Source organism: Rhinoderma darwinii, chromosome 11 (genome assembly GCF_050947455.1).
Source record: "Rhinoderma darwinii isolate aRhiDar2 chromosome 11, aRhiDar2.hap1, whole genome shotgun sequence".
Taxonomy (NCBI): domain Eukaryota; kingdom Metazoa; phylum Chordata; class Amphibia; order Anura; family Rhinodermatidae; genus Rhinoderma; species Rhinoderma darwinii.
Window position 1 is genome coordinate 48380989 of NC_134697.1, and position 26527 is coordinate 48407515.

A 26527-nucleotide genomic window follows, 5' to 3' on the forward strand; every position below is an offset into this window, starting at 1 on the left:
TGGCTGAATGGTGAAAACCTAAGCAATGTGAGGAACATTAATACCTCAAACAATGCCTTTAAATCCATATAAAATGTTTTCCAGATTTCTGCAATGCGTGACGAGAAGAAGACTCTGACTAACAAAATTAATGAGTACGAGAAGTTGAAGAAACAAATGTCTTGTGAGTTAGAAGTAAAACAGAGGACAATTCATCAACTAAGCAAGGTTATTATGAAGCTTTGTTAAATTCTTTGTCCACAGGCTGCAGGTTGTGTAGAAAGGGTAGACTTGAGGTGATACTACACGGCCCGACCGTTTAATCCAGCGCCTATCAGCGAGAGCTCGTTTATCGGTGCTAGTTTGCTTCTTTCACAAGGAGCTAGTATGGGGAAGAGCTCTCGTTACTTCGATCACTCGTCCCCATACATTTTTATCATGGCGGCACATCTCCCTGTGAGATGTGCTGCCGACAACTAAGTTTTTCGGCATTTAACCCCTTTGGGACTGGGCCATTTTTTTGCTTGAGTCTTTCATCCCTGCCCTCCAAGAGCCATAATTAATTTTTTTATTTTTCCATTTATAGAGTAGTGTGAGGGCTTATTTTTTGCGCAAGGTGTTGTCGTTTCTATCCATTTTAAAGTACCATATAATGTACTGGGAAACTGAAAAAAATATCTTTGCGGTCTGAAATTGGGAAAAAAACTGATACCTCCATTGTTTTTTGCGTTTCGTTTTTATGGCTTTCATCTTTTAGTAAAAACTACAACTTAACTTTATTCTGCGGCTCAATATGATTACGGTGATACCAAATTTATATATATATATTTTTTTAAATATATTTTACCACTTTTTTTTTATTATTTTTTTTCTTTAAAAAAAAAAAAACATCAACCTCATTCACAGAGCCATAACTTTTTTGGTACATACAACATTTGATCACTTTTTACTGCAAAAAAATTTGGAGCACTGAGGTGACCAAAAAAACAGCGATTTAACTTTTTTTTATGACCGTCCCTAAGTGAGTTAAATAATGGTATACTGTAATAGTTCAGACTTTTGCAAATGCAGCAATACCAATTTTATTTGTTTTACATTACTTTAGAGGAAAAATGGGAAAATTATTTTTCCCCACTGCTAATAACTTTTTATTTAACTTTTTTTTTTTTTTAAACCCAGTCTATTCGTCACCGCATAGGGGACTTGAGCTAGAGATTGTTAGATACTAATGTGTTGCAGTGTATAGTCAGTTTTACAGGCTTCTGTTAAGCCCTGCCACAGGCAAAGTGAAGGCAGACCTTGGGGCCTTAGCCTTTTGGCCTGCTATGACAACAATCGGCACCCCACGATCACGTTGTGGGGGCGCCAATGAGCTGTCAGAGACGGGCGCTCCCCCTTTTTAACACCTCAGATGCTGCGGTCGTGATTGACCGCAGCATTTGAGCGGTTAAACTGTCAGGAACAGCGCGAACGCTGTTCCTGGCCATTAGTTCCCTGTAAACTAAAAGGAGTGGCGAAAAACAAACGGCGCCATAGTGATTCAGATCTCAAAAATTGTGATGTGATCTTGAGGTTGTGCAGCTAAAAACACAATGCTATAGTGATTGAGGAAAGGTCAAAAACACCGGTGCAGCTAGGTACACAAAAAAACGGTAACTGGGAATGGTCACCGCTGGGGAGGATTGTAGAGGAGAGAAAAAAAAATACTTTTAAAAAAATTATAAAAAGTAGTGAACCATAATGGCGCTGCTGGTATAAAATTAGAAAGAAAATAGGAGATGTATGGATATCAGAAGCTTTACTGTAAGCGGCTACGCGTTTCAACGCCGAACCAGCGTACTCATTTTGGCCTGATGACGCTGGTTCGGCATTGAAACGCGTAGCCGCTTACAGTAAAGCTTCTGATATCCATACATCTCCTATTTTCTTTCTAATTTTATACCAGCGCGACCTTATGGTTCACTACTTTTTATAAATTTTTTTTAAGTATCTTTTTTTTTCTCTCCTACAATCCGTTCGTTCCGGGTGTCAGCCGTAAAACACAGCTGACACCCGCAGCGTATGGAGCGTGCTCCGCTCGTGAACCCGCTCCATATATCATCCCCTGCACTGAGACTTGGTTTTAACCCATAACCTGTAGTTCCCAGTGAGTCCAGCAAACTTAGACGCCAGTCTTCCTTCATGTAATACAATAGAATTAAATGTCAGTGTTACAGGTTTTAATAACTTTTTCAGACACATTCTACTATTGTTTACAGAGTGTTCGTTCATAACTAGGGCATCAGCTCATCAAGTGGGTTAATCATTCTGGCATGGAATCGCTTGTACCTACTGATAAGTCTTAGATTTGTTTTCATAAAGGCTACTGTGATTAGCGGATATTAATCGACTTTTTTTTATTTCTTTATATAGGAACACCGTGATGAGAGAACTGAAAACACAATGCAGCTTTACCAGAAGGCTTGTCAAGGTAATGAGCTTTATATAGTACCTATATATCTAATGACCTATGTGATATTTATAGGAGACAGAAAATATAAGCCAGGCATGAATACGTGCAGTCTGCAAGAATACACAAGTGAAAAAAAATAATAATATAAAAAGATGTGTTAACCCCTTAATGACCGGGCCATTTTGAACGTTAATGACCAAGGATTATTTTTTGTTTTTCCACGGTCGCATTCCAAGAGTCGTAACTCTTTTTTTATTCCGTCGACATAGCCGTATAAGGGCTTGTTTTTTCCGGGACGAGTTGTATTTTGTAATTGTACCATTTTTAGATGCTTATAACATATTGATTAACTTTAATTAACTTTATTTTAGGAGAGATTTGAAAATAAGCAGCTATTCCAGCATTAATTTTCACGTTATAAATTTACGCCGTTTACTATGCAGCGTAAATAACATGTTAACTTTATTCTATGGGTCGGCACGATTACAGGGATACCAAATGTGTAAAGGTTTTATATGTTTTTTCTACGTTTGCACAATAAAAACCCTTTTAGAAAAAAATTACTTGTTTTTGCATCGCCGCGTTCCAAGAGGCGTAATTTTTTTATTTTTCCGTCGATGTGGCCGTACGTGGGCTTGATTTTTGCGGGACAATGTGTAGTTTTCATTAGTACTATTTTGGGGTACATAGGACTTATAGATGAACTTTTATTTTATTTTTTATGGGGGGAATGGGAGAAAAGAGAGAATTTTGCCGTTGTTTTTTGCGTTTTCTTTGGACGCCGTTCATCCGGCGGTTTAATTAATGTGTTCATTTTATTGGTCAAGTTGTTACGATCGCGGGGATACCATATATGTGTATGTGTGATTTGTTTTGACCGTTTTATTAAATAAAACCACTTTTTGGGGCAAAAAAGTAGTTTTATTTGACTTTGACTGTAATTTTTTTTATTTTTTTTTTCACAAACTTTATTTAACGGTTTTACTTTTTTTTTTTTTAGTCCCACCAGGGGACTTCACTATGCGATATGCAGATCGCATATATAATGGAGATAGGAGAAGGTTAGATCCAGCGCTTAGGTAGAGGTAAAACGGAAGAAAATTTCCAAGTTTAATTGAAGCTAGTTAAAAGTCCATGATAGTATGGTCCTGGTGTGTGGGTAATGAGAGGATGATCCTGTAGAAGCCTACGCGTTTCGGACGGTAACGACGTCCTTAGTCTTGGCTGTAGTGTCACTACAGCCAAGACTAAGGACGTCGTTACCGTCCGAAACGCGTAGGCTTCTACAGGATCATCCTCTCATTACCCACACACCAGGACCATACTATCATGGACTTTTAACTAGCTTCAATTAAACTTGGAAATTTTCTTCCGTTTTACCTCTACCTAAGCGCTGGATCTAACCTTCTCCTATCTCTGCTTCTGCTACGTGTGCCGACACGAAAAGGATCCGGGCGCAGACAGCGACACTCATACCGTGCCAGGTGAGCTGGAGGATTCCTCCCCTTGTTTCTACCGCATATATAATGCTTTGGTATACTTCGTATACCAAAGCATTATTGCCTGTCAGTGTAAAACTGACAGGCAACCTGTTAGGTCATGCCTCTGGTATCGCCTAACAGGCAGATGCTGAAGACAGACCTGGGGGTCTTTGTTAGACCCCCGGCTGTCATGGAAACCCGACGGCGACCCGCGATTTGTTTGCGGGGGCGCCGATCGGGAGACAGAGGGAGTTCCCCCCTCTGTCAAACACATTAAATGCCGCTGTCACTGTTGACAGCGGCATTTAATGGGTTAAACTGCCGGAATCGGCGCGTGCTTCGATTCCGGCAGTTGCAGCAGGAGCCAGGCTGAGTATAACAGCCGTGCTCCTGCCGCTGATCGCGTGGGTAAACTGTCAGTACCCGCGCGATCACAGGACGGATATATCCGTCCTCCTGCGCGAACTAGCAGCTGCTGAGGACGGATATATCCGTCCTTCGGCGTTAAGGGGTTAAATTAGTTAATTTGGTTTGTTCTGTGGGTAAACGACCCTTCAGCCACTATTTATCAACCCTTTCAGGACCAAGGTCAGTTTGGCCCCTGGGGACCAGCCCCATTTTTTTCAAATCTGACATGTAATTTTATGTGGTAATAACTCTGGAATGCTTTTGCCTATCCAAGCGATTCTGAGATTGTTTTCTCATGACATATTGTACTTTATGTTAGTGGAAAAATTTGGTCAATAAATTCATTGCTTATTTGTGAAAAACACTAAAATTTAAAGAAAATGTGCAAAAATTATGATTTTTCTAACTTTAAATGTATCTACTTGTAAAACAGATAGTAATACCACACAAAATTGTTGCTAATTAACATCCCCCATATGTCTACTTCTATATTTGCATAGTTTTTTGAACATTATTTACATTTTTTAAGGACAATACAAGGCTTAGAACTTTAGCAGCAATTTCTCACATTTTCAAGAAAATGTCAAAAGGCTATTTTTCAAGGACCTGTTCAGTTCTGAAGTGGCTTCAAGGGCCTTATGTACTAGATAGACCCTATAAATCACCCCATCTTAAAAACTGCACCCCTCAAAGTATTCAGAACAGCATTCAGAAAGTGTTTTTAACCATTTGGGCATTTCACAGGAATTAAAGCAAAGTAGAGGTGAAATTTACAAATTTCATTTTTTTTTTTTTTTTTTTTTTTTGACGAAATTTGTAATAAAAAATATTCTGTACCACAGAAGGTTTTACCAGAGAAACGCAACTCAATATTTATTGCCCGGATTCTGCAGTTTTTAGAAATATCCCACATGTGGCTCTAGTGTCCTAATGGACTGAAGCACAGACCTCAGAAGCAAAGGAGCGCCCAGTGGATTTTGGGGCCTCCTTTTTTTTTTTTTTTTTTTTTTTTTTTTTTTTTTTTTTTTAGAATATATTTTAGGCACCATGTCAGGTTTGAAGAGGTCTTGTGGTGCCAAAACAGTGAAAACTCCCCAAAAGTGACATGGTTTTGGAAACTACACACCTCAAGGAATTTATCTAGCGGTATAGTTAGCATCTTGACCCCACTGTTCTTTTGCTATATTTATTGGAGTTTGTCTGTGAAAATGAAAATCGACTCTTTTTCTGAAACAATATAAAAAAAATTAGGAATAAAGAATAAAAAGCACCCCACAACTTGTAAAGCTATTTCTCCTGATTACGCCAATACCCCATATGTGGTAATAAACTGCTGTTTGGACCTACGGCAGAGCTCAGAAGTGAGGGAGCGCCATTTGGCTTTTGGAGTGCAGATGTTGCTTGCTAATAGTTTGGAGTTTTGCTGGTATTTCAGTTCATAATATGGGGGTATATGTAAGCTGGGCAGAGAACATCAGGGCTTAATAAGAGGGTATAATAGTGGGGTAAATAAATAATAATTCATAGATATGTGGCCGGTGTGGCACTGATAAATGGTGACGGAAGTTATCCGCTTTTGGAACGTTCTACACAATTTCTGTCGCTATATTCTGAGCGCCAGAACTTTTTGATATTTTTTTTTCTCCACCTGAGCTGTGCGAGGGCTTATTTGTTACGTTACAATCTGCAGTTTTCATTGGTACAATTTTAGGATACATCACTTTTTATTAGATTTTTTTTTTTGGGCAAGCAAAGTAACAAATAAACATACATTTTGACCCTTTTTTTTTTTTTTTTCTTTTTTTGTGTTCACCGTGCGCTATAAATGACATTTTACTTTATTCTGCGGGTCGATACTATAACGGCGATACCATATGTATATAGGTTTTTTTTATGTATTGTGGCGTTTGTGCAATAAAACCACTTTTCTATAAAAAAAAAAATTTTTTGGGGTCACCATATTCTGAGAGCCATAACTTTTTTTATTTTTCGGTCAAAAAAGCTGTGTAAAGGCTTGTTTTTTGCGGGATGGGTTGTAGTTTTTATTGGTACGGTTTTGGGGTACATGCAACTTTTTGACCACTTTTGATTCTATATTTTGGGAGGGGTGTGACCAAAAAAAAGTGCTGCGGAGCCGCGTACACGAACACCACCGGCGTCAGAGCGATCTCCCCAGCGCTATGCTGGCAAAAGCAGAGGCCTGCAGATTCACGTCCTTGTATATGCGAATAGGACGTGAATCTACTGATTGTCGGCATGAAAGTGGTGCTTTTCAACCAGTCTGGGCCCGAGGTGCAGCCATGATTTACATTTAGCGCACGCACCATGTATAGGACCCCCAAATGTAAGTATGGGGAGCTTACTGAAGAGCAATTAGTTATTGAGTTTAATGGGAGCTGCATTAATATGTATGCAATAAGGTTTTGTTACAGATTTTTATCTCTTACCTCTATAGCTGTGTAAAAGAAAGCCGGCGGTTTTGAGCTCTTGTATCAGAAAAGCGGGCCTCTGACTCCTATCAAGATATTGAGAGATTATTTACCACAGAACTTTGGACCTATTTATCTAAACAATAGTTACGATATAAAGTGTGCAGTTTAATGCAATAAAACCATTAGGCCTAGTTCACAGTTTTTTGGCGTGGTTTTTGACTCCGAAACCGGGCCAAAAAACGAAAAAAGACCGCGAGCGGAACAAAACACTTGCGGGATAGAGTCATGCCCTTCAGGCGTTTCCGCCTCTGACCTCTCATTGACATCAATGGGAGGCAGAGAAAGCGGTTTTCGCTTCATTTTTTGCCAACGGCGCTCAGTGGCCACAGCCGAAAAACACGTCAATGAGTGGAGGCAGGTCAAAATCCGCCTCAAAATTCCTTTTTTCTGCCAGCAAAAAAAAAACTGTGTGAACAGGGCTTTAAGAGTAAATGAAAACGCTGCACATGATAACTATCGCGATCTCATTGAATATTTATGGTTTTCTCCAATAATCACGTGTGCAGTATTAGAATATTCTTGCTGTAAAGCTGTGACATGGTATAGTAGTTATAGTAGTATAGTAGTTAAAGAGGCTCTGTCACCAGATTTTGCAACCCCTATCTGCTATTGCAGCAGATAGGCGCTGCAATGTAGATTACAGTAACGTTTTTATTTTTAAAAAACGAGCATTTTTGGCCAAGTTATGACCATTTTCGTATTTATGCAAATGAGGCTTGCAAAAGTACAACTGGGCGTGTTGAAAAGTAAAAGTACAACTGGGCGTGTATTATGTGCGTACATCGGGGCGAGTTTACTACTTTTACTAGCTGGGCGTTCTGATGAGAAGTATCATCCACTTCTCTTCAGAACGCCAAGCTTCTTGCAGTGCAGATCTGTGACGTCACTCACAGGTCCTGCATCGTGTCGGCACCAGAGGCTACAGTTGATTCTGCAGCAGCATCAACATTTGCAGGTAAGTAGCTACATCGACTTACCTGCAAACGCCGATGCTGCTGCAGAATCATCTGTAGCCTCCTGGTGCCGATGTGTCCTCGCTCGTCCGACACGATGCAGGACCTGTGAGTGACGTCACAGCGTGATCTCTCGAGAACACGCTCTGTGTCTGCACTGCCAGAAGCTGGGCGTTGTGAAGAGAAGTGGATGATACTTCTCGTCAGAGAGCCCAGCTAGTAAAAGTAGTAAACTCGCCCCAATGTACGCACATAATACACGCCCAGTTGTACTTTTACTTTTCAACACGCCCAGTTGTACTTTTGCAAGCCTCATTTGCATAAATACGAAAATGGTCATAACTTGGCCAAAAATGCTCGTTTTTTAAAAATAAAAACGTTACTGTAATCTACATTGCAGCGCCTATCTGCTGCAATAGCAGATAGGGGCTGCAAAATCTGGTGACAGAGCCTCTTTAAGGAAAACAATTGATGAGGGTGGTTGAATTGTGTTTGTCTTTCTCAGATGTTAAAGAAAAAGAAAAGATAATTGAAGACATGAAGTTGGCACTTATTGAGCAGGAACAGACTCAGGAAGAACAGGAGCAAGCACTTGAAGCCAAAACAGAAGAAGCCGAGAAATTAGCAGAAGGTATATGTGCTGTATGGAGAAAAGCGTAGATTATGTTCAGGAGTCATTGCCTTACTAATAGGTCGCAGCTCTTCAAATGTATCCATTGCCTCAACACTGAGAACACAGCAATGTTGTAGACTTCAAACATAATCTTTTAGACCTCAAAATGGCTATTTATTAAAAATATAGACGTGTGAGTCGTCGTCTCTTAACAATCTACTCCAGTGTTTCTGGGTTATGTATGTGTCAAGGAAAGCTGGGTGACCGCCAATATGGCCATGATAAAAGCCCCTACAAGGGCTACAGAGAGCTTTCACAGACTACTAAATGGAAAAGCGGAATTTGCTTTTTTAATTTTACCCTCAAGATGAAGCTTCTCAAACGTAGGCAACAATAGGAATGACGTCCTGATATTTATTAGGAAGTCCGCCGCCTCTGTTATGTATTAATGTATGGACATGTTTTGATAGGATGGGCATTTCGTTCACATCATAGTAATTCCCCACAGCAGGGATTTTATTCCATCCATTGTTAAAACATTATTGTAGTTCTGAGCAATCCGATCTAGGAATAGTTTATGTAGGTAACATATTGTTAAATCCAGTTTTATGTGTAAAACACAAACCACTCCATTAGACTTGAGTCGCACATGCAGTTTTTGTGGTAGTTTTTGATAGTTTTTTTTTTAACCAATCCCTTGAGTGGATCCAAAACAAAGGGTAAGTATAACGTAAAGACTGATGTCTCCTCTCATTTATATCTTCTGTGTTAGGCTGAAATCACACATGCAGTTTTTGAGCCAAAGGCTGGGTTCACACGACCTATTTTCAGACGTAAACGAGGCGTATTGTGCCTCGTTTTACGTCTGAAAATAGGGCTACAATACGTCGGCAAACATCTGCCCATTCATTTGAATGGGTTTGCCGACGTACTGTGCAGGCGACCTGTCATTTACGCGTCGTCGTTTGACAGCTGTCAAACGACGACGCGTAAATGGACTGCCTTGGCAAAGGAGTGCAGGACACTTCTTTGCCACGTAATTTGAGCCGTTCTTCATTGAAGTCAATGAAGAGCAGCTCAAGATTACGGGCGTCAAAGAGGCCTCGCATAATGCGAGGAGGAGCTTTAACGTCTGAAACGAGGCAGCTGTTTTCTCCTGAAAACAGTCTGTCTTTTCAGACGTAAAAGCCTCCCATCGTGTGCACATACCCTTACTCTTTGTCATTTTGCACTGCCTCGCAAATAAGCACATTTTACATTTCTCCTATGTAATTCTGACTTTTGCATGGAGATGAAGGGTGCACTGTAGAGCATTTATGTGTCCAATCATATGATGCCATGTAACGGTTTGTGTGTCTTTTATACAGAACTGGAGCTGTGGAAACAAAAGTATAGAGAGAAAATAACTTGCCAAGAAAATGTTACAGAGCGAAGCCGAGAAACCAATAATAACTCCGAAACAATTAAGACTGAAATAATCAAACTACAGAACCAATTAAAGGTAAGACTGAGGCTATGAGGTTGTGTTTCTGCTTTAATGTGGATGTAGTTGTTTTACAATGATCCTTTACGTCTTTCTTAGCATGATTCTCACATTTTTTTGAACGGTCAGAACATCAGAACCAAATACAGCTGCTACAATTTCACAATTAATTTCAATTAGGGGTGGTTAGTTCCATTCGTCCACGCAAAAAAAAAAACATGACAGGTTGGAGCTCTTCTTCTTTCATCCACCTTGCTAAACTGGCTGTAGACTGAGCATTGCAAGACCTCCCTTCTAGCCAGCTATAAGCAGCACAGTCGGGAATAAACTAGAGAACCTCTTTAGCATCAATGGTAATTGGTTTCTTCATTATTCTGTAGGAGCTTGAAGACAAATGTAACAATGACAAAAAGAAATGGTTTGAAGAAAAAAAGACTCTTCTCGCTCAGGCTAAAGAATCTGAAACTCAAAGGAACAGGGAAATGAGAAGATTTGCTGATGACCGAGAACGTTATGGGAAGCAGCATGCAGAAATGGTAAAATTCATTCATCTTTTGTTTTTATATGTACATTATTTTGACACAATTTTAGATATTTTGTGAAAAATTAATTCCATCTATGCAGCTTTTTCTTTTTGCTTTTTGTCTTATCAACAAAAACGTAAACCAATGTATTTTAGTACTGCATGAAATACCTGCATATACTTTTTGGCAAGGTATATTTATAAATCATTTTTTAGGGTATTACCATGCCTAATACATTTTATTATAGGGATAATGTAAGTTTTGCCGTTTATTATTCCCACGGATTGTCTCTTAGAAGTATCTGAAACCGACTTTAACTTACGGTGATACCAAGTGAATCGCAACCTTTCAACAAGTCAAAAAAGTGGATAGTGAAGTGAAGATATTAGTTAACTAGTATTTGATTCAAATGTATTTGTAGTATGATTGTCTTAATTGTTTCTCTGAGGTCCACAAATATGTGAGATACTGTTTCTACCTAAGCCAAATTAACCCGCCACTCCCAAAAAAAAAACATCACACTGACATCATAACCTCCTGAGCTGTGTATTGCTCAAATGCCACAGGGGCCCCATGACCAAGCGTAAAGGGCTTGCAGAAATAGCATTTAGGCCTAACCTCTTAGGGACCTATAACCCACCATGCCATGTAAGAAAGCTAGATTATGACTTACAATAATATCTTCATGCTAGATGGCGCTGTCCTGCTGTACATATGTATTAATGTGTATAGATTATATGTATGATCTATATATGGTGGAATGTGAACTAATTGCAGGTTAGGAGGTATGGCTCAATATAGCTTATGTATTTCAATTTGTAAAATACTAATCTAGGAAGCAAGTTGGAATGTGAATAAAGCATTGGTAGCCAGGTAACCTTGTCCTTAAAGCTAGATTTTTTTTTTATTTTTTTTTTCTGGGTGTATTTTGCTTCTCGCAACCACTTATTATACTCTATCCTCTAGGAACAACTCAATGCTCAGCTGGCTGAGAAAGATAATACACTTCAGAAGTGGCGGGAAGAACGGGACAGTCTCCTCTCCGCATTGGAAGTGCAGTTGAAAAACCTACTTTCCAGCAATGCAGAAAAAGAGAGAGAAATTGAAATCCTAAAAAGTGCTAACAGAGGAGAAAATCTCACCCCTCCTGTATGTACACTGTGTTCTGAGTTATGTGAGCTAATTCTGTATTATGCACTGCTATACCCTTCTATGTTATGCCTAATATCTAAATATGCGTGTGAGAGTTCTTATTGCTTTTATATTAGCCAACATATTACTGGTCATTAAAAAACAAAAGCATACAGATGTATGTATGTAAGTCACCGCCTTCTCATCTAGGATTTGTTTTTATATATATATATATATATATATATATATGTGTGTGTTTGTGTATATGTATGTGTACATATATGTAATTTACCATATTTTTTTTATTAACTCTTAGAAATCTTCTGCTTTGGAGGAGCTGAAGAGGCAACTGGCTGCAAGTGAGGACACAGTCAAAGAGTATCAGGACAAACTAGCAAAGCTGGAACATTCCCAGTCTTCAGCCATTACTGCGACAGATAAGGATAACACAGAAATTAAAAAAACTGTAAGGCTATATTTCAGTTTTGGTTTCAGTTGAAAAACATTTTTGGAATTGATTTTTCAGAAAACAAAGCTTGTGTTTGTCTTGAAATCAATCTCCACACTTGAACACCAATTTGTTAATCTACATGGGTCCAAAATTCTTTGGTGTATTGAAGCTTAATTTTTCGGATACAGAACCCTAAATCCCCAGAATAGACACGGGGTAAAATATTAAATTTTGTCTGCCCGTAGTTGCCACTCGATTGAGACTAGGAGCTTACTGCATGCTATTTGTACATTGAAAGTAAGTGAACACTCCAGCACTGAACTAGACATGTATTCGTTTTGCCTGGAGTGTTCCTATAACAAGACCCGAAGCTCCTGAACTTCCTCTAGTGGTGACCGCAAACTGACAGAATTTTATTATGTAACTCTGAGCTTCAAGTCTGCTTCTCAGACGCAGAGCTCTGAATGCTATAAATATATATTGAAGAAAAAAAATAAATAATCACTGAATAGTGGGTCTATATATGACAGTGTTAAAAGATGGAGATTTACATTCAACAGCCTTTCCGAAATAGGTCAGTACCAGGATGCCAGTCCCTTGAGGGCCATACAATGCCAACAACAACTGTGAAGATATGAATGTTTTCCAGAGTAAAGTCGTTCCCACTGTTGTAACTAGAATTCATGTGCATCACTGCATGTTCTTGTGTGATACTGGATTCTGATCATAGCTTTTAATAAGAAAAGACAAACTGAATGTCAAGTCAAATGTCAAACTTTGAACATAATTTACCAATGTATATATAGAATTAATCAACATAAATTTAGGTTTAAAAACTTTGTAAATACGTTGCTTTACTTATCTTGTAGGGATTTTGAGTAACCGCCTGTGTTATAGCCTGTATAAAGTGTAAAAAAAAAACATATGTATTTGCTTTCCGGAATGTAAAATAAAGCTAGTGTTGTCCCTGTTGGTCCATGTTTAACACTGTTCTCTTGGTACTTGGTGGCACAGGTGATGAAGACACAAGGTAAAACTTCAATGCATTGCCAAGAAGAGAAATCTTCCACATGTGGCACTGATTCTGCATCTAACACTCAGGTGATTACTTTACAGTGTACCTAACTTTTCAGGGGACTTTTCAGAATAAGCTGTCATATGTATGTATGTACATGAGGAATAACCGTTTTCCCCTCTGCAGGCTCGATCTCTGTTATTTCTGAGCTAGTAGGTGGAGCCTAACGGCTAGCGTGTCTTCTACAAACTGCACACATAGAGGAGGCAAATACTGCTCTCCTATCTATCGTATATACTGTATATATAACCTGCAGCAACATTGAAGAGATTATACAGCTATAATCAGCATATTACACTTACTAGCAGCTGCGGCATGTCGGTGTGTCTCACTTTGCTCCCCCTCCCCTCTCCATAGTCTTCTATGGGCAGCCTGTGACCTGATCGCTGAATGATTTATCTCCTAAATTTGTTTTTCCTAATTAAAACCAGATTATAAAACAATCTTATTTTATAAAAAATATTACTATTTTTTTTTAAATGTAATTGTAGATTATTTTTTTTAAATTCTGTTTTCTGTACATTATTATGGGGGCAGCGATCTTGCCTGAGCACCATTTAGAGATGTTTTACATCAGCTACATGACCACAGGAAACTGTGAACAAGAGATGTACTATTGACTTCTATGGTAGCGTTTTCTAGGCAGGCTCTGTGACCTGTGCAAAGGTCATTGTGGTGGAAGGGATAGGAGGGGAGCTGTGTCAGTCACCTATTGTCAATGGTGGATCCTGTGTTCTCTATATAGGCGTTATTTTACATTGTAATCCTGCCTGCGATAATGAGATGACTGCTGAGAAGTGATCTCTACAGAACAGGAAGTGTCAGTCTATTGTGAGGCTCAGTGGCCAGAGGGAAAACGGCAAGATTTAGGGATTTAGTGACGTTCCTTTTAAGAAATCCCAGTTGTTTTGCTTTATGATGTTTTGATTAAGATCCTCAATAAAATTAGACTGCATGTTGATTAACCCTAGACTTTTTTTTTTTTTTTTTTTTTATGGTCACAGGATGCATCAGATGCAGTGTTGGACTCCTCTATGATTTCTACAGATAATGGAAAAACCAGCAGATTCCCAAAACCTCAGATAGAAATCCGTTTCAGCCCAGTGAAGCCTAACAAAATGGAAGTAAAACATCATGGTGACGATTCACCTGTAACTGTGAAAATATCAAGGCCAACAAGAAAAAGGAAGAGCACGGACATGGAGCAGGTAATGTTGATTCCGTTAAATAGCGGCTCCGGTTCTGGCAGACTAGAGCCATCCTTGTCTAGCAAAGACGGCCATTCATCGAAGTGTCCGCCATGTACTGCTACATTTCCCCTGCAACGTTTGCTGGCCGCAGCTTCCCTTCGGCAAAGTTCTAGGATTGCCCCAGGGACTGCCTTCTGAATGGGTTTGTCTATGATGAGGCAACCTTTCAATATGAATTTTCTAATAAATTACTGATATTTTAAATTGTACGTACGATAATATACAAGTTTGTATACCTATATAGTACAGTTCACCAGTGTAGTGTTAATATAGGTTTTACCTGTTTTGTGGGGATTCTGCAATATCTTGTGGCCATTCTGCGATAGTTGTCTTCAGGTTTCTGTATCAAGCGCAGTGAGGCGCTGGATGTGGGTTGTAAGCAGCTCACTTCCATGTCTCACTTTGCGAAAACCACAACATTTTTGTGAAAACGCTGTAGGTTTGCCGCAATGCTAAACGTTGTGGCATAAAAGCGGGGCAAAAAATGACTCCTGTAAGTATAGCGTGTCAATCCACACATGCAGTCCGTGTTGGAGCAGGTGAGTGACAGAGTGCCCTTTGCCCAGAGTTTGCAGTCTGCTCGAGCCTTACAGCAGTAAAGTGCTAATCATTTTAATAATTCCAGTGCGTCAATACATGTTTTGACCTATTAAAAAGATTGTTTTATTAATAAAAACCGTGGTGTTCTTTCGCCCTCTATACCTACACCTATTCTAATATTCTGCAGTAGGAAACACCCACTCCCTTGCTTGGTCTGTGAGTGGATTTTGGGCTCGTAGCTTTTAGGGTAAAAAAAAGAAAACACTGGATCTCTGCCCAGAAAAAGTGATCGCCACAATATGCCCATGATTTTAATTGGCTTATGGTGGGGGAGTATTAGTCTATGTAAAACTAAATCACTGCATGAAGTTAGAGGTACACTTGAACTCTATTCATGCCTTTATGCATAATGGATATATAGTCTGTGCTATAATCACCAGTCATGAGGCGGTACCCCCCCCCCCCCAAACAGAGTTTAAGGGTACAGTGCACCATTTCCCTGATACTGGTTGCAACTCCCCAGTACAACTTCTGAAACTGAGGTGACCATGCTGGATCTACTCAAGAGTGTGAGATGGTAACCAAAGTGATATTTACAGTGAGTTTCGCTATAAGGTGATCTGGTAGTTGAAACTACTTTCATAAAAGAACTTCCTTTTTATAACCACTTCTTTTTAACAATACCTTCAACAATACCTAACTTTATCTTCCATTTTAACGTCCTATATACTAATAAATTGAAGATGCAATTTATACCAAATATGTGTTTGAACATTTCAGGACTTATTTTAAGGGTTAATTCTACATTTTAAAATGAAAAGGACTTTTTTTAAGCTAGAATGATAGCCTTCAAATTATATGTAACATTACTGAGAGACTTTGTACATTACTTCAAACATTTTGAGTGTAATAATTGTCTTTCTCTAATCGATTTTCTTTAAGAATAAAATGCTTTTAAGCTGCTGGAAAATTAGATGTAAAGAGTCAGAGGGGTCTGAGCGCCTTTGTCAGGTATTGACTTTCCTTCATGGTGTGGGTGAATTCATTACCTATAAATCATAATTCATGTAGACCCCTGGTTAGTGTCTTTTGTATCTTGGGTTTCTTTATTAAAGGCTTAATGGGCAAAAGCTAAAGAAAAGATGGTTGAGGTAAAAATTAAAAACACAACTTAAGTATGTGGAACTTGTGACACGCAATATGCCATTTATGTCTGCCTGGCTATCGTTGGCAGTAAATCTTTACATTATTACAGTTTATGAGGAAAAAAAAATAGGTAGTCTTATAACAATTATGTAACTTAACCCCTTCACGCACCATAATTGTACTGCATGAGGAGCAGAATGTCTCCACACCATGCTATACTATTATGGCTGTATGCCCATCGGCCCCTAAGGCATATGGCCTAAATGGCCGCCTGTCAGTGTGAAGCGGACAGGCGTAATACGTTACAATATAGTAGTTTGTAATTATTATAGAAGCGATCTAGATCAAAGGTTCGCAAGTTCAAGTCCCCTAGTGAGAAAATAGTTCAATAAAAAAAAAATCTTTTTCAATATACAAATTTACTTTCCTGAACAAAATATAATAAGTATTGCTTCAATTGGAATTATTTGTACAAAAAAAAAAAAAACTCGTTGTTAATACTGAATAGTGGCTTTAAAGAAAAAAAAAGAAAAATCCCCAAAAACAATTTTCTCACCCCAATTAGAACGATTTATAATTGTGTCCATATTGAATTATCTGTTGTATCAAATCCACACAAATTATTACCATCTGCTCCTATACCTACCATAACATTTTCTGTACGTGGGTGTGATACGCATATTTACAGATCACCCAAACCACCTAAAGGCCGGAGGCACGCTAGAAAACAATGGTGACTTATGTTCTAGGGCGCTATAGCGATGATGTGCAAAGTACACATATTTGGTATTGTTACACACTGGAGAGAGCGGAGAAATCAAAGTGACATTTGTCCAGTTAAACTGATTTTGTTAAATTACAAAAGGAAAAATGTAAGCAAATTTTCATTCCCCTCCCCTTACTTTTCCAATTTTCCCCAGCCTAAAACTTTAAAAATCAAAGATAGAAGTTCTGTCTTGTTACCACATTAAAGCTCCAACTATGCCCCCCCAAAAAATATTTTATTAAAAAATATATATATATTTGTCCTTAGAATGCGGCATTCAAAAAGGAGAATTTTGCTTTGGACATTCAGGCATCGGAAGGCCTTGGTCTTGAAGGGGTTGATAACTCAAACCTCATTTGTTAGGCGATATAGCCCTAGGAATCCTATTGTTACACATGACTTCTCTGATCAGGACTGAATTAGTAGAGCAGGGAAACATTCAGAGTAAGGCCCCATTCACATCACATTTTTGACCTACGTTTAATTTCTAAGCCGGGAAAAGTTTGTGAAACGTTGGCTGTGACTGATGTCTAATAATGGTATCTGTCATCCATAGATCATTATGGCACCCCTTTAATGTATACGTCATGAACTCCTGACCTTTTCATGACCTATAAATTAAATGGATGTCGTCCTATTAGCCTATGAGTGCTGGATGCCACAGTTAGGCGTCTGTCACCCATAGACTATTATGGCATGCGATTAATCTATCCGTCATGAAAAGCTCATGACCTTATGTTTAACGGATGCCTGTGACGTAGAAAATAACTGGAATACGAGGCTCCTATGTTAAAGGAACAGTGTCATCAGAAATTATTTTTTTATATGTTAAAGATGTTAGTGCTTTATTAAAAACTTTTATATTTATTTGTGTGTTTGTGTTTTACTTTTTCTTATTTTTACACTTTTTCTTCCCTATGGGGGCTGCCATTTTTTGTTCCATTTCTGTGTGTGTCGATTAACGACACATACAGACATGGAATACGGCAGCCACAGTCCCATAGGGACTGCGAACGGCTCCCGTCCCATTGACTGCAGTGTACGGCGTCTGTGTGGGAACTGCGCATGCGCCGCTCCCACACAGTCCTATTCGAAATTGGCGCCGTCCGGCGCCATTTTCCTGTGGACCGGAAGTCGCGGCCGGACAGTAATATTACTACTTCCGGTCGCGGCTTCCGGATTTCTGCACTTGCACCAGCGGCAGCAAACGGAGCGGACGGGCCGGAGGGAGCCGCGGCGGCAGGAGCAGGTAAGAGATTTCAATGTATGTTCGTGTTTGTGTGTGTTTACTACTGTATGTAAACCTACTACACTGTGGGTTACCTTAAAAAATGGCGACACACAGTGTAGGAGGTTACACCGTTCAAACCCCTCGTTTATCCCGGCACTAGCCAGGATAAAGGAGGGGGGGATGCTGAGAGCTCACTAGAGCGAGGGCTTTTAACCCAATGTTGCAATTCTGCAATTTTGGGAACAGCTCCATCTAGTGACCAAAAATGGGTAGTATTATAAATTAGAAATAATTTATAATATTTCCTGGACTCGTGCAAAAAAATAAAAAAAATTTGAACAATGTTTAACCACCCACACACTAAATGTTTAATTTTTTAAAAAAAAACATGTTTTTCTGGCAACACATTCCCTTTAAAGCATATTTTTTTTGCAGGATCTACTGTAAGGAACAGCGTAGTCTACTACGGCACTCCATACCTTTAAAAAAAAAACAAACTGAAGTTTACATGCCCAACAAAGACCAAAAGAACGCTTTTTTTGGCCACTGTCAGGCTAATGGAGCCCTATGAACAGGTTTAGAGAGCCTGTACACACTAAGCAAAGCGCCAAAACATGATGTGAACAGGGCCTGACTTGTCAGCAATCAAAGCTCATCATTTTGCCTTATAGGCTGCACTTTTATTCCAATTTATTGGAAAACTATACCAGTAAACAGATCAACACCATTTTGCATTAGTCCTGTCCTTTAATCAATGTTCCTAAAGTTGTATGCCGCATCGTTAGACCTTCGTGTGAACATTTATCATTTTTCCCTTTTTCAACTAACCGACTCATAAACTTCATCCGCTTCATTTTCCAAATCCAAACTATTCTGTAAGAAACCGCTGCATGGTGTTGGATTTAATGAGCGATTTAATAAGAATATTTTGCTGTTATGAGAGAACTGCGGCCTATCCAGGGTGTATCTATTATGGATTGCCTACCAGTTTCCATAAAGCTTCATTTTAATAATGAAGGTTAATTAAGAGAAACACTTGCAGAGATTAAGGCGCATGGACTCTTTGTAGCTGTGCCCCCAAATCTCATATAGATTAATATTTTGTTCTTATGTGATCTTGCCTAGCAGCTCATTCAATTAAACAAGAAGTAAAACTTTCTCTCAAGAGATGGACAAATAAAGTTCTGCTGATCTAGCTGGAAAATGTGGGTTACAGCCCCTCTCTCTCTGCACTAGCTTCACCAGGAATTGACGTTTCCGCAAAACTCCTTTTAAAAATTCTTTTTTTGTAAGATCCTCGTTTTCTCCAACAACCTGTGTTTTATTGTGTGCATTTATAAACCCATTTGTTTGTCCAGATCCACTGCATTGCCAACTTATAGAGAGATTTTCATGCTGTGATCTGTCTGATTCTGGACATCCCGTCCTGTCATGTTTTCCGGATCCATTTTGACCCATTATCTTCCATTTGCTCCCTTCTTGTGGTCTTCGCTTGTATTCATCCTCCAATCACATATTGCTTCATATGTAAATGTTTGATGCAAAGTATTTTATTTTATTTATCTTTTTTGTAAATTGCAAAGTTATAAATACAAACAAAAAACTCCAGACATGACCGGAAATTCTGTTCATCATAAGCAATTTACCTATAGGTACAGTTAGGCCTTATTCACCTGAATGTATATTTTGGCCGTGTGCTTTACATTTTAACATCGGGTAGGACACAGACCCACACAAGATAATGGGGCTATTCACACGTGTCCATTGCGAGAAACTCGCAGCATGCCCTATTTTGTGGATCAGACTCTCCCACTGTAGTCTATGAAGTTGGTAGAAAATTGTACCCCTAGGGCCCTTTTACAAGGGCCAATTATCGGGCAAATGAGCGTTCACAGAACGCTCGTTCCCGATCATTGTCCTTTGTAAACGAGGCAACGATCAGCCGATGAATGAGGACGTGCGCTCGTGCCCATACTAGCTCGCTGTGAAAGGAGCAAACGAGCACCGATCAACTAGCTGTCTTGTTGATCGGTGCTCGTTTACATGGGGTTCCCAGTAGGGGGACACTTTGTGATCTGATTATTGTCAAGGATTTCGTCTAACCAGTGATTGAGTAAATAATCTGGAAAGCGGAGAACCCCTTTGGGGTGTGTTCTACTGAACAGGCTCTAAGACACCAATCTGTGAGATATAAATGCGGTACTAATCATAACTAACTGTGCAATTTATGCAGAGATATATTCCCTATAATGTTAAATATTTTGCCCAAGAAAAAATTGTTTGTGTTATGCGACCTGCTGATCCTATGCTTTTGACAAAATATCGCTAGATGTGGGAAAAGGTGAGAGAGGGAGGTTTATAGGGCAATATAACTGAAAACAGAGTTTTATAATGTAGTGGCTCATCTGATTTACCGTTTACAATCTATTGGATAGGCACAACTCTATATTATGTTTATATTGGGGTTCTGTTACCCTTTAGGTCTGGAATGCTGGCTCGATTTGTCTGATAAGGGGACGTTTTTGAGGACCGTAAAGTACTAGCTTTTAAGAATAAACATCCTTGTCTGGTATTGTCTGCCTTCAATAGCTATCGTTCTGATATGTGTTGTTTTTCCTCTGGCAATAGTAAAGTAACCACTTACATCATTGTATTACTTGCAGAAGCCAGACAATGTTCGGGTGGTAGAGCAGCAATGCGACACTCTATTAATGGACCTTCTGTATCCATTGTAGTTTAGTGGTTATGAACAACTGAGATTTCTCGTAAAGAAGTGTTTTATTTTCAATACTATTTTTAGCCATTGAGACCCTAAAAAGACAAGTTTCAAGTTGTAGTAATAGTGTTTCCTTTTTCATATCATGTTAAGGATATTGTGAAAAATGAAAATCGGAAAAATACAAGAACTAATAAAATGACCCCGTCATCCTTGCCAAGTCCTGCAACGAGCGTCTATAGCTCAAAGGTCTGTATGTCGTTTTAGTTAGAAAATGAATATGATCGATCTGATATTTAGATTATTTTTGACATTTTGCCATAAGGTCGCCTGTCTTTATTTTTTAGAGACCTTACAATTAATAACTGCGCAGATTCATGTGTATTGGCATGTAGTTGGCGCATTCGCTGATTTGACCTGTATTTGTGCTATACTGTTTATGCAATTTGTCCATTTCTGCTACTAAGGCCTAGTTCACACAGTTTTTTTGGCGCTGTTTTTGACGCGGAAACCGCGTCTGAATCCACAACCGACCGAAATTGCCTCCTGTTGATTTCAATGGGAGGCAAAGGCATTTTTTACCCAAAAACCCTTTGCGGGAAAAAGAAGCGACATGCTCTTTCTTCCCACGTTTCTATCTCTGACCTCCCAATGAAATAATGCCTGCGGCGCTCAATGCCCGTGGCCCAAAAAACACGGCAAAAATTTTGAGACAGATTTTCTGCCTGCAAAAACTGTGTGAACAGGGCCTAAAACATATTAAACAGAAGTAATAAAAATATTTTAAATTTAACCTTTACCATCCATGTAAATTAACAGGCTAAGGCCTCATGCACACGACCGTAAAAACTCCCGTTATTACGGGTCGTAATTACGACCCGTAATAACGGGCTCATAGACTTCTATTGGCCACGGGTACCTTCCCGTTTTCTTACGGGAAGGTGCCCGTGCCGTTAAAAAAGATAGAACATGTCCTATTTCAGGCCGTAATAACGGCACGGACAGTCCATAGAAGTCTATGGAGCTCCCGTAATGACGGGTGGCTACATGTGTGCACCCGTCATTACGGCAGCGTTGCTAAGCGACGTCAGTAAATAGTCACTGTCCAGGGAGCTGAAAGAGTTAACTGATCGGCAGTAACTCTTTCAGCACCCTGGACAGTGACTACCGATCAGAATAAAGAGCAACCTGTAAAAAATAAAAATAAAAGACGTTCATACTTACCGAGAACTTCCTGCTTCCTCCAGTCCGGTCTCCCGGCCGTTGCCTTGGTGACGCGTCCCTCTCGACATCCGGCCCGACGTCCTGGCCGTCCGTGGATGACGTTTCAGCCCATGTGACCGCTGCAGCCAATCACAGGTCAATCACAGGCTGCAACGGTCACATGGACTGCCGCGTCATCCAGGGATGTCGGGCTGGATGTGAAGAGAGGGACGCGTCACCAAGACAACGGCCGGGTAAGTATGAATTTCTTTAACTTTTATTACAGAAAGGGCTGTCCCTTCTCTCTATCCTGCACTGATAGAGAGAAGGGGCTGCCGATTAGTGCAGTGCTATTTTGCCGCCAAAAACGTGCCTGTAAATACGGGTGGAATACTGGTGACACCGGACCCATATTTACTGGCACGGGTCCGTAAATACTGGTGCAAAATGGGTCGAATACGTGTGACACCGGACCCGTATTTACGCCAGTATTTACAGGTGGAAAAAAATACGGTCGTGTGCATGAGGCCTAAGAGCATGGTCCGTGTGTCAGATACCCCTCACCGATTGCTGATGCATCGGTCTGTATACATAGTATCCATCTGTCATTGGTGAAGGGGCAGTGATCGTCGGGATCTTAGTATATTTTATACAAACACAGTATGTTCTCATGGTAGGTCCACTTTAATGGCTCTTTTTATGAGCGGCTGTCTTTAGGTTTAGCGGCGACTACAAATGCATCATTGTAACTTTACAAGGAAATTACATAACCTCTATATGCAGGATTAAAACGTATCTTTGTTTCAGAAACTAACATTGCGAAAGCAGCCATCTACTTCAAGTACTGCATCAACTCAGAAAAAAGATGGGACGTTACAAAAGCTTGGAGAATTTCTACAAAGTTCTCCTTCCATCTTTCACACCAAAGGTATTAAACCATTCAAGTTTTTGTTAACAATCCAATTCTGAATTGATTTTGGGACAAGGACATTAAAGGCATAATTCTTGTTTTTAAGCAAAAAAATTCCTTGAGACTATTGGGGCACCAAAGAGCACAGATGTGAACCCTGGCAGAAATGCTGATGCAAATAAACCGAAAAAATCCCGCAGGAAATTGTACACTACTGAAATCTCCGCTCCACTCGACATCCCTGCTCATACGGTAAGTAGGCAGCCAGCTGGCTTATAAGAATTCAGTTTATCTATAATAGCGTTGTATGAGACTTCTAAATCAGTCAAAATGCAGGTTTAAAAGTCGCCTTGATGACTTTCTTATAAGCAATAATATTACATGTTATGGCCACTTGATTGCTGGAAATGGGTCGTTGACCGAGGGATTTATTCTGATTTGGAGTTGGGAATTAATTATTTTTCTCTAATATTAGGAAAATTATCTTCTGCCTCGTGAGGGTTTTTGCCTTCCTCTGAAGTAGATGGACGTACAATGTTGATCCAGACTATTTTCCTGCAAAGCCTTGTTCACATTGCCTTTTTGGTCCTATGTTTAGCATGCACATATGGAAAGCTTCTGATGTGCATGCTAAGCATGTCCTTAGGGCTCTATTAGCCTGACTGAGACCAAAAAATGTCCTTTTAGTTTCTGTCGGGCTGTTATGCAGAAGTATGCATTTCCGTTCTACTGGATCATGCAAAAAAAGTATTTTGCGCGGTATACATTTTTTCCCTAACATGGGGACCTATGGCTGACGCTTGACATTGTAGGGCATCCTATTAAACATATTCGTCCATAAAGCTCTAATGACATAACTGTCCATATATGGACAGTTAGCGCTGTAACTTCCCAACGCAGCAGAGGCTGTCCTGCCCGCCCACATGAATGCCCTATTCCCTGCTCTGGCTTTTGCAGAGGTATACGTCTTGTTTTACATGTTTGTTTAATATCTCTGCACATCTCACTATTTGTGGGCATTAGGCCTAGTTCATGTCACATTTATTCCTTCTGTCGGAGGTGTATGTTGGGACTCCTGACGGAAGCTTTACAATGCCGGAGTTGCTCTGGCTGGGGATTTCTGCCTTGCGGAAACTCCTGATGTCACTTCCCATATATGGACAGTGATTTAAGAAGCTTTGCAATGCTGAAGTCCCCAGCCAAAGCATCGGAAGTGAGAACTACAGATATTTCCCCTACGACAGCAAGATCTTTAACCCGTTAGTGACCGCCCCATAGTGTTAGTACGGCGGCCACTAACGGGCTTTATTCCGATGCAATAGCTTTTTTACGGCGCTACATCGGAATGAATAAACAGAGCAGGGAGCCGTTAAATCTCCCAGCTCTCAGCTGCCATAGAGCTGGGGGCATCCCTGCTCGAACAGGTATGATAGATATCCGTATGGGTCTCACCCTTTTAACCCCTCAGATACGGCGCTCAATAGCGAGCGCCGCATCTGAGTGGTTTTGGAAAGAGGGAGGGGTCTCCCTCTCATCCCACCTACACCCAGCGATAAGATCAGAGTGTCTGTGTCTTCTATGGCAGTCGGGGGCCTTATAAAGGCCCCCAGGTCTGCCTATAGTGTATGCCTACTAGATGCCTCTGGTATGACCTAGCAGATGCCTCTGGTATGACCTAGCAGATGCCTGTCCGTTTTACACGGACAGGCATAATACACTGGAATACAGAAGTATTGCAGTGTATTATAAATATGATCGGATAATCGCATAGTTAAGTCCCCTAGTGGGACTAGTAAAAAAGTTTCATAAAAAGAGGGGAAAAAAAATTAAAAACCCACTTTTTCCCCTTACAAACTGCATTATTATTAAAAAACAAAATGACGTAAAAAAGTTACACACATTTGGATATGTCATAAATTTATCTCGTGGGAAAACCCCTTTAAAGAGACTCGGTCACCACATTATAAGTGCCCTATGTCCTACATAAGGAGATGGGCGCTATAATGTAGGTGGCAGTAATGCTTTTTATTTAAAAAAAAACTATCTATTTTCACCACTTTATTAGCGATTTTAGATTTATGCTAATGAGTGTCTTAATGCCCAACTGGGCGTGTTTTTACTTTAGACCAAGTGGACGCTGTACAGAGGAGTGTATGCCGCTGACCAATCGGCGTCATGCACTCCTCTCCATTCATGTACTCAGCGCATAGGGGTCCTGCTAGATCAGTATGTGAAGTGTTTAGACAGTGAATAGATATTCCACGGGATGTCTATTCACAATCTCTGCACTTCGTTAATGTGTCTGTGGTAGTTACAGCAGAGGAGGCGTAATCTCGTAACCTGTCATCTACAGCGTAATCTCGCGACGTTACGCTGTGCTCTGCTGTAAGTACCACAAAAACAGTGACGAAGTGCACAGATTGTGAATGGACATCCCGTGGAATGTCTATTTACTGTCTAAACACTTCAGTATTGTTAATGTGTTAGTATAAGACAGCACATAGCGATCTAAAAGGATCCCTATGCGCTGCCTAAATGAATGGAGAGAAGTGTATGACGCTGATTGGTCACTGATTGGTCAGCGTCATAGACTCCTCTGTACAACGCCCACTTGGTCTAAAGTAAAAATACGGCCACTTGGGCATTAAGAAACTCATTAGCATAAATATAAAATTGCTAATAAAGTGGTGAAAACAGATCGTTTTTAAAAAAAATAAAAAGCACTGCTGTCACCTACATTATAGCGCCGATCTCCTTATATAGGAGATAGGGCACTTATGATGTGGTGACAGAGACTCTTTAAATGCATACTTAGTATATAATCTGTAGTAGATTAGATTGTAGGAAATGAGGTCCTTTGATTGCTACAGTCCTTTTCTTCCTTGTTAAGATGTTGCCTGGAAGAACTTTACTGAATCATGAACACTTTTGACCATTCTATGTTGATTATTTTTGTTTTGTTTTTCTTGTTGTTCAGATTATTTTGGACACTAATGAAAAAGAAAGTGATCACCTTATAATGAAGAGACGCCTGAGAACAAGAACTGCCAAATAAACTGTCCTTATTTCTCTAACACAGAAAACATGTCCACAAATATGTATATAGGTGTAATCCTGTTCATTTTACCTGTACAAATGTAGATTTTTTTTGCATTTAGTAAAACTACATGTAAATGTTTATCTTAAGCCTTGTATATTTAGAACTGCACAATGATTAAATGTAAATTTTGGTACATTTACTTAAATAAAAAAAAGCCTTTTAGACAATGGTTTTCCTGCATCTCTTCTGTCAGAGAACGTATGATGTCACTTGGTATACAAAACATCTTCTATAATATGAAATAAAATATTCATAATGAGAACTGTGGCAGGAGAGAGAATTTGTCTCTTGACTCTTTTTATCTTCTTGTTGAGTAGAGGCAAGAGACATTAAGTACTACTCATTCCCTTTCCCCCCATTACCCTCTGCCTCCATTGTTAAATAGAGCGATATTAGAGCATAGTAAATATTCTGTAAGTACAGAACACTACCTTATCTCTAAAAAAATAAAAATAAATGTTCATTCAGTGCATTTAGTATTTTAGTAAATTCACACACTTGTGATCAATGAGTATTAATCTGTGTTTCATTTCCAATCCAAACACCTAGAATTCAGTGTTTTTAGATGTTCCAATCTATCAGTTTCATGACCACCCCTTTTCAATTGCCTTTGTAACGTCTGA

General features: G+C 39.6%; 1 protein-coding gene across 3 annotated transcripts in view; it reads left to right on the forward strand.

The window, feature by feature from the left end:
- KIF20B (kinesin family member 20B) overlaps nt 1-26279 on the forward strand; it is a 100843-nt gene extending 74564 nt beyond the window's left edge. For all 3 annotated transcript variants that reach the window (XM_075841208.1, XM_075841209.1, XM_075841207.1), the window contains exons 22-34: nt 85-207; nt 2392-2449; nt 8271-8396; nt 9746-9879; nt 10242-10397; nt 11352-11534; nt 11833-11982; nt 12982-13068; nt 14047-14250; nt 20845-20940; nt 22702-22822; nt 22911-23056; nt 25782-26279. In XM_075841208.1, coding sequence (XP_075697323.1) covers nt 85-207; nt 2392-2449; nt 8271-8396; nt 9746-9879; nt 10242-10397; nt 11352-11534; nt 11833-11982; nt 12982-13068; nt 14047-14250; nt 20845-20940; nt 22702-22822; nt 22911-23056; nt 25782-25859 — 1662 coding nt within the window. In that variant the 3' untranslated portion in view covers nt 25860-26279. The remainder of the gene's footprint in view (nt 1-84; nt 208-2391; nt 2450-8270; nt 8397-9745; nt 9880-10241; nt 10398-11351; nt 11535-11832; nt 11983-12981; nt 13069-14046; nt 14251-20844; nt 20941-22701; nt 22823-22910; nt 23057-25781) is intronic.
- The last annotated feature ends 248 nt before the right edge of the window (nt 26280-26527 follow it).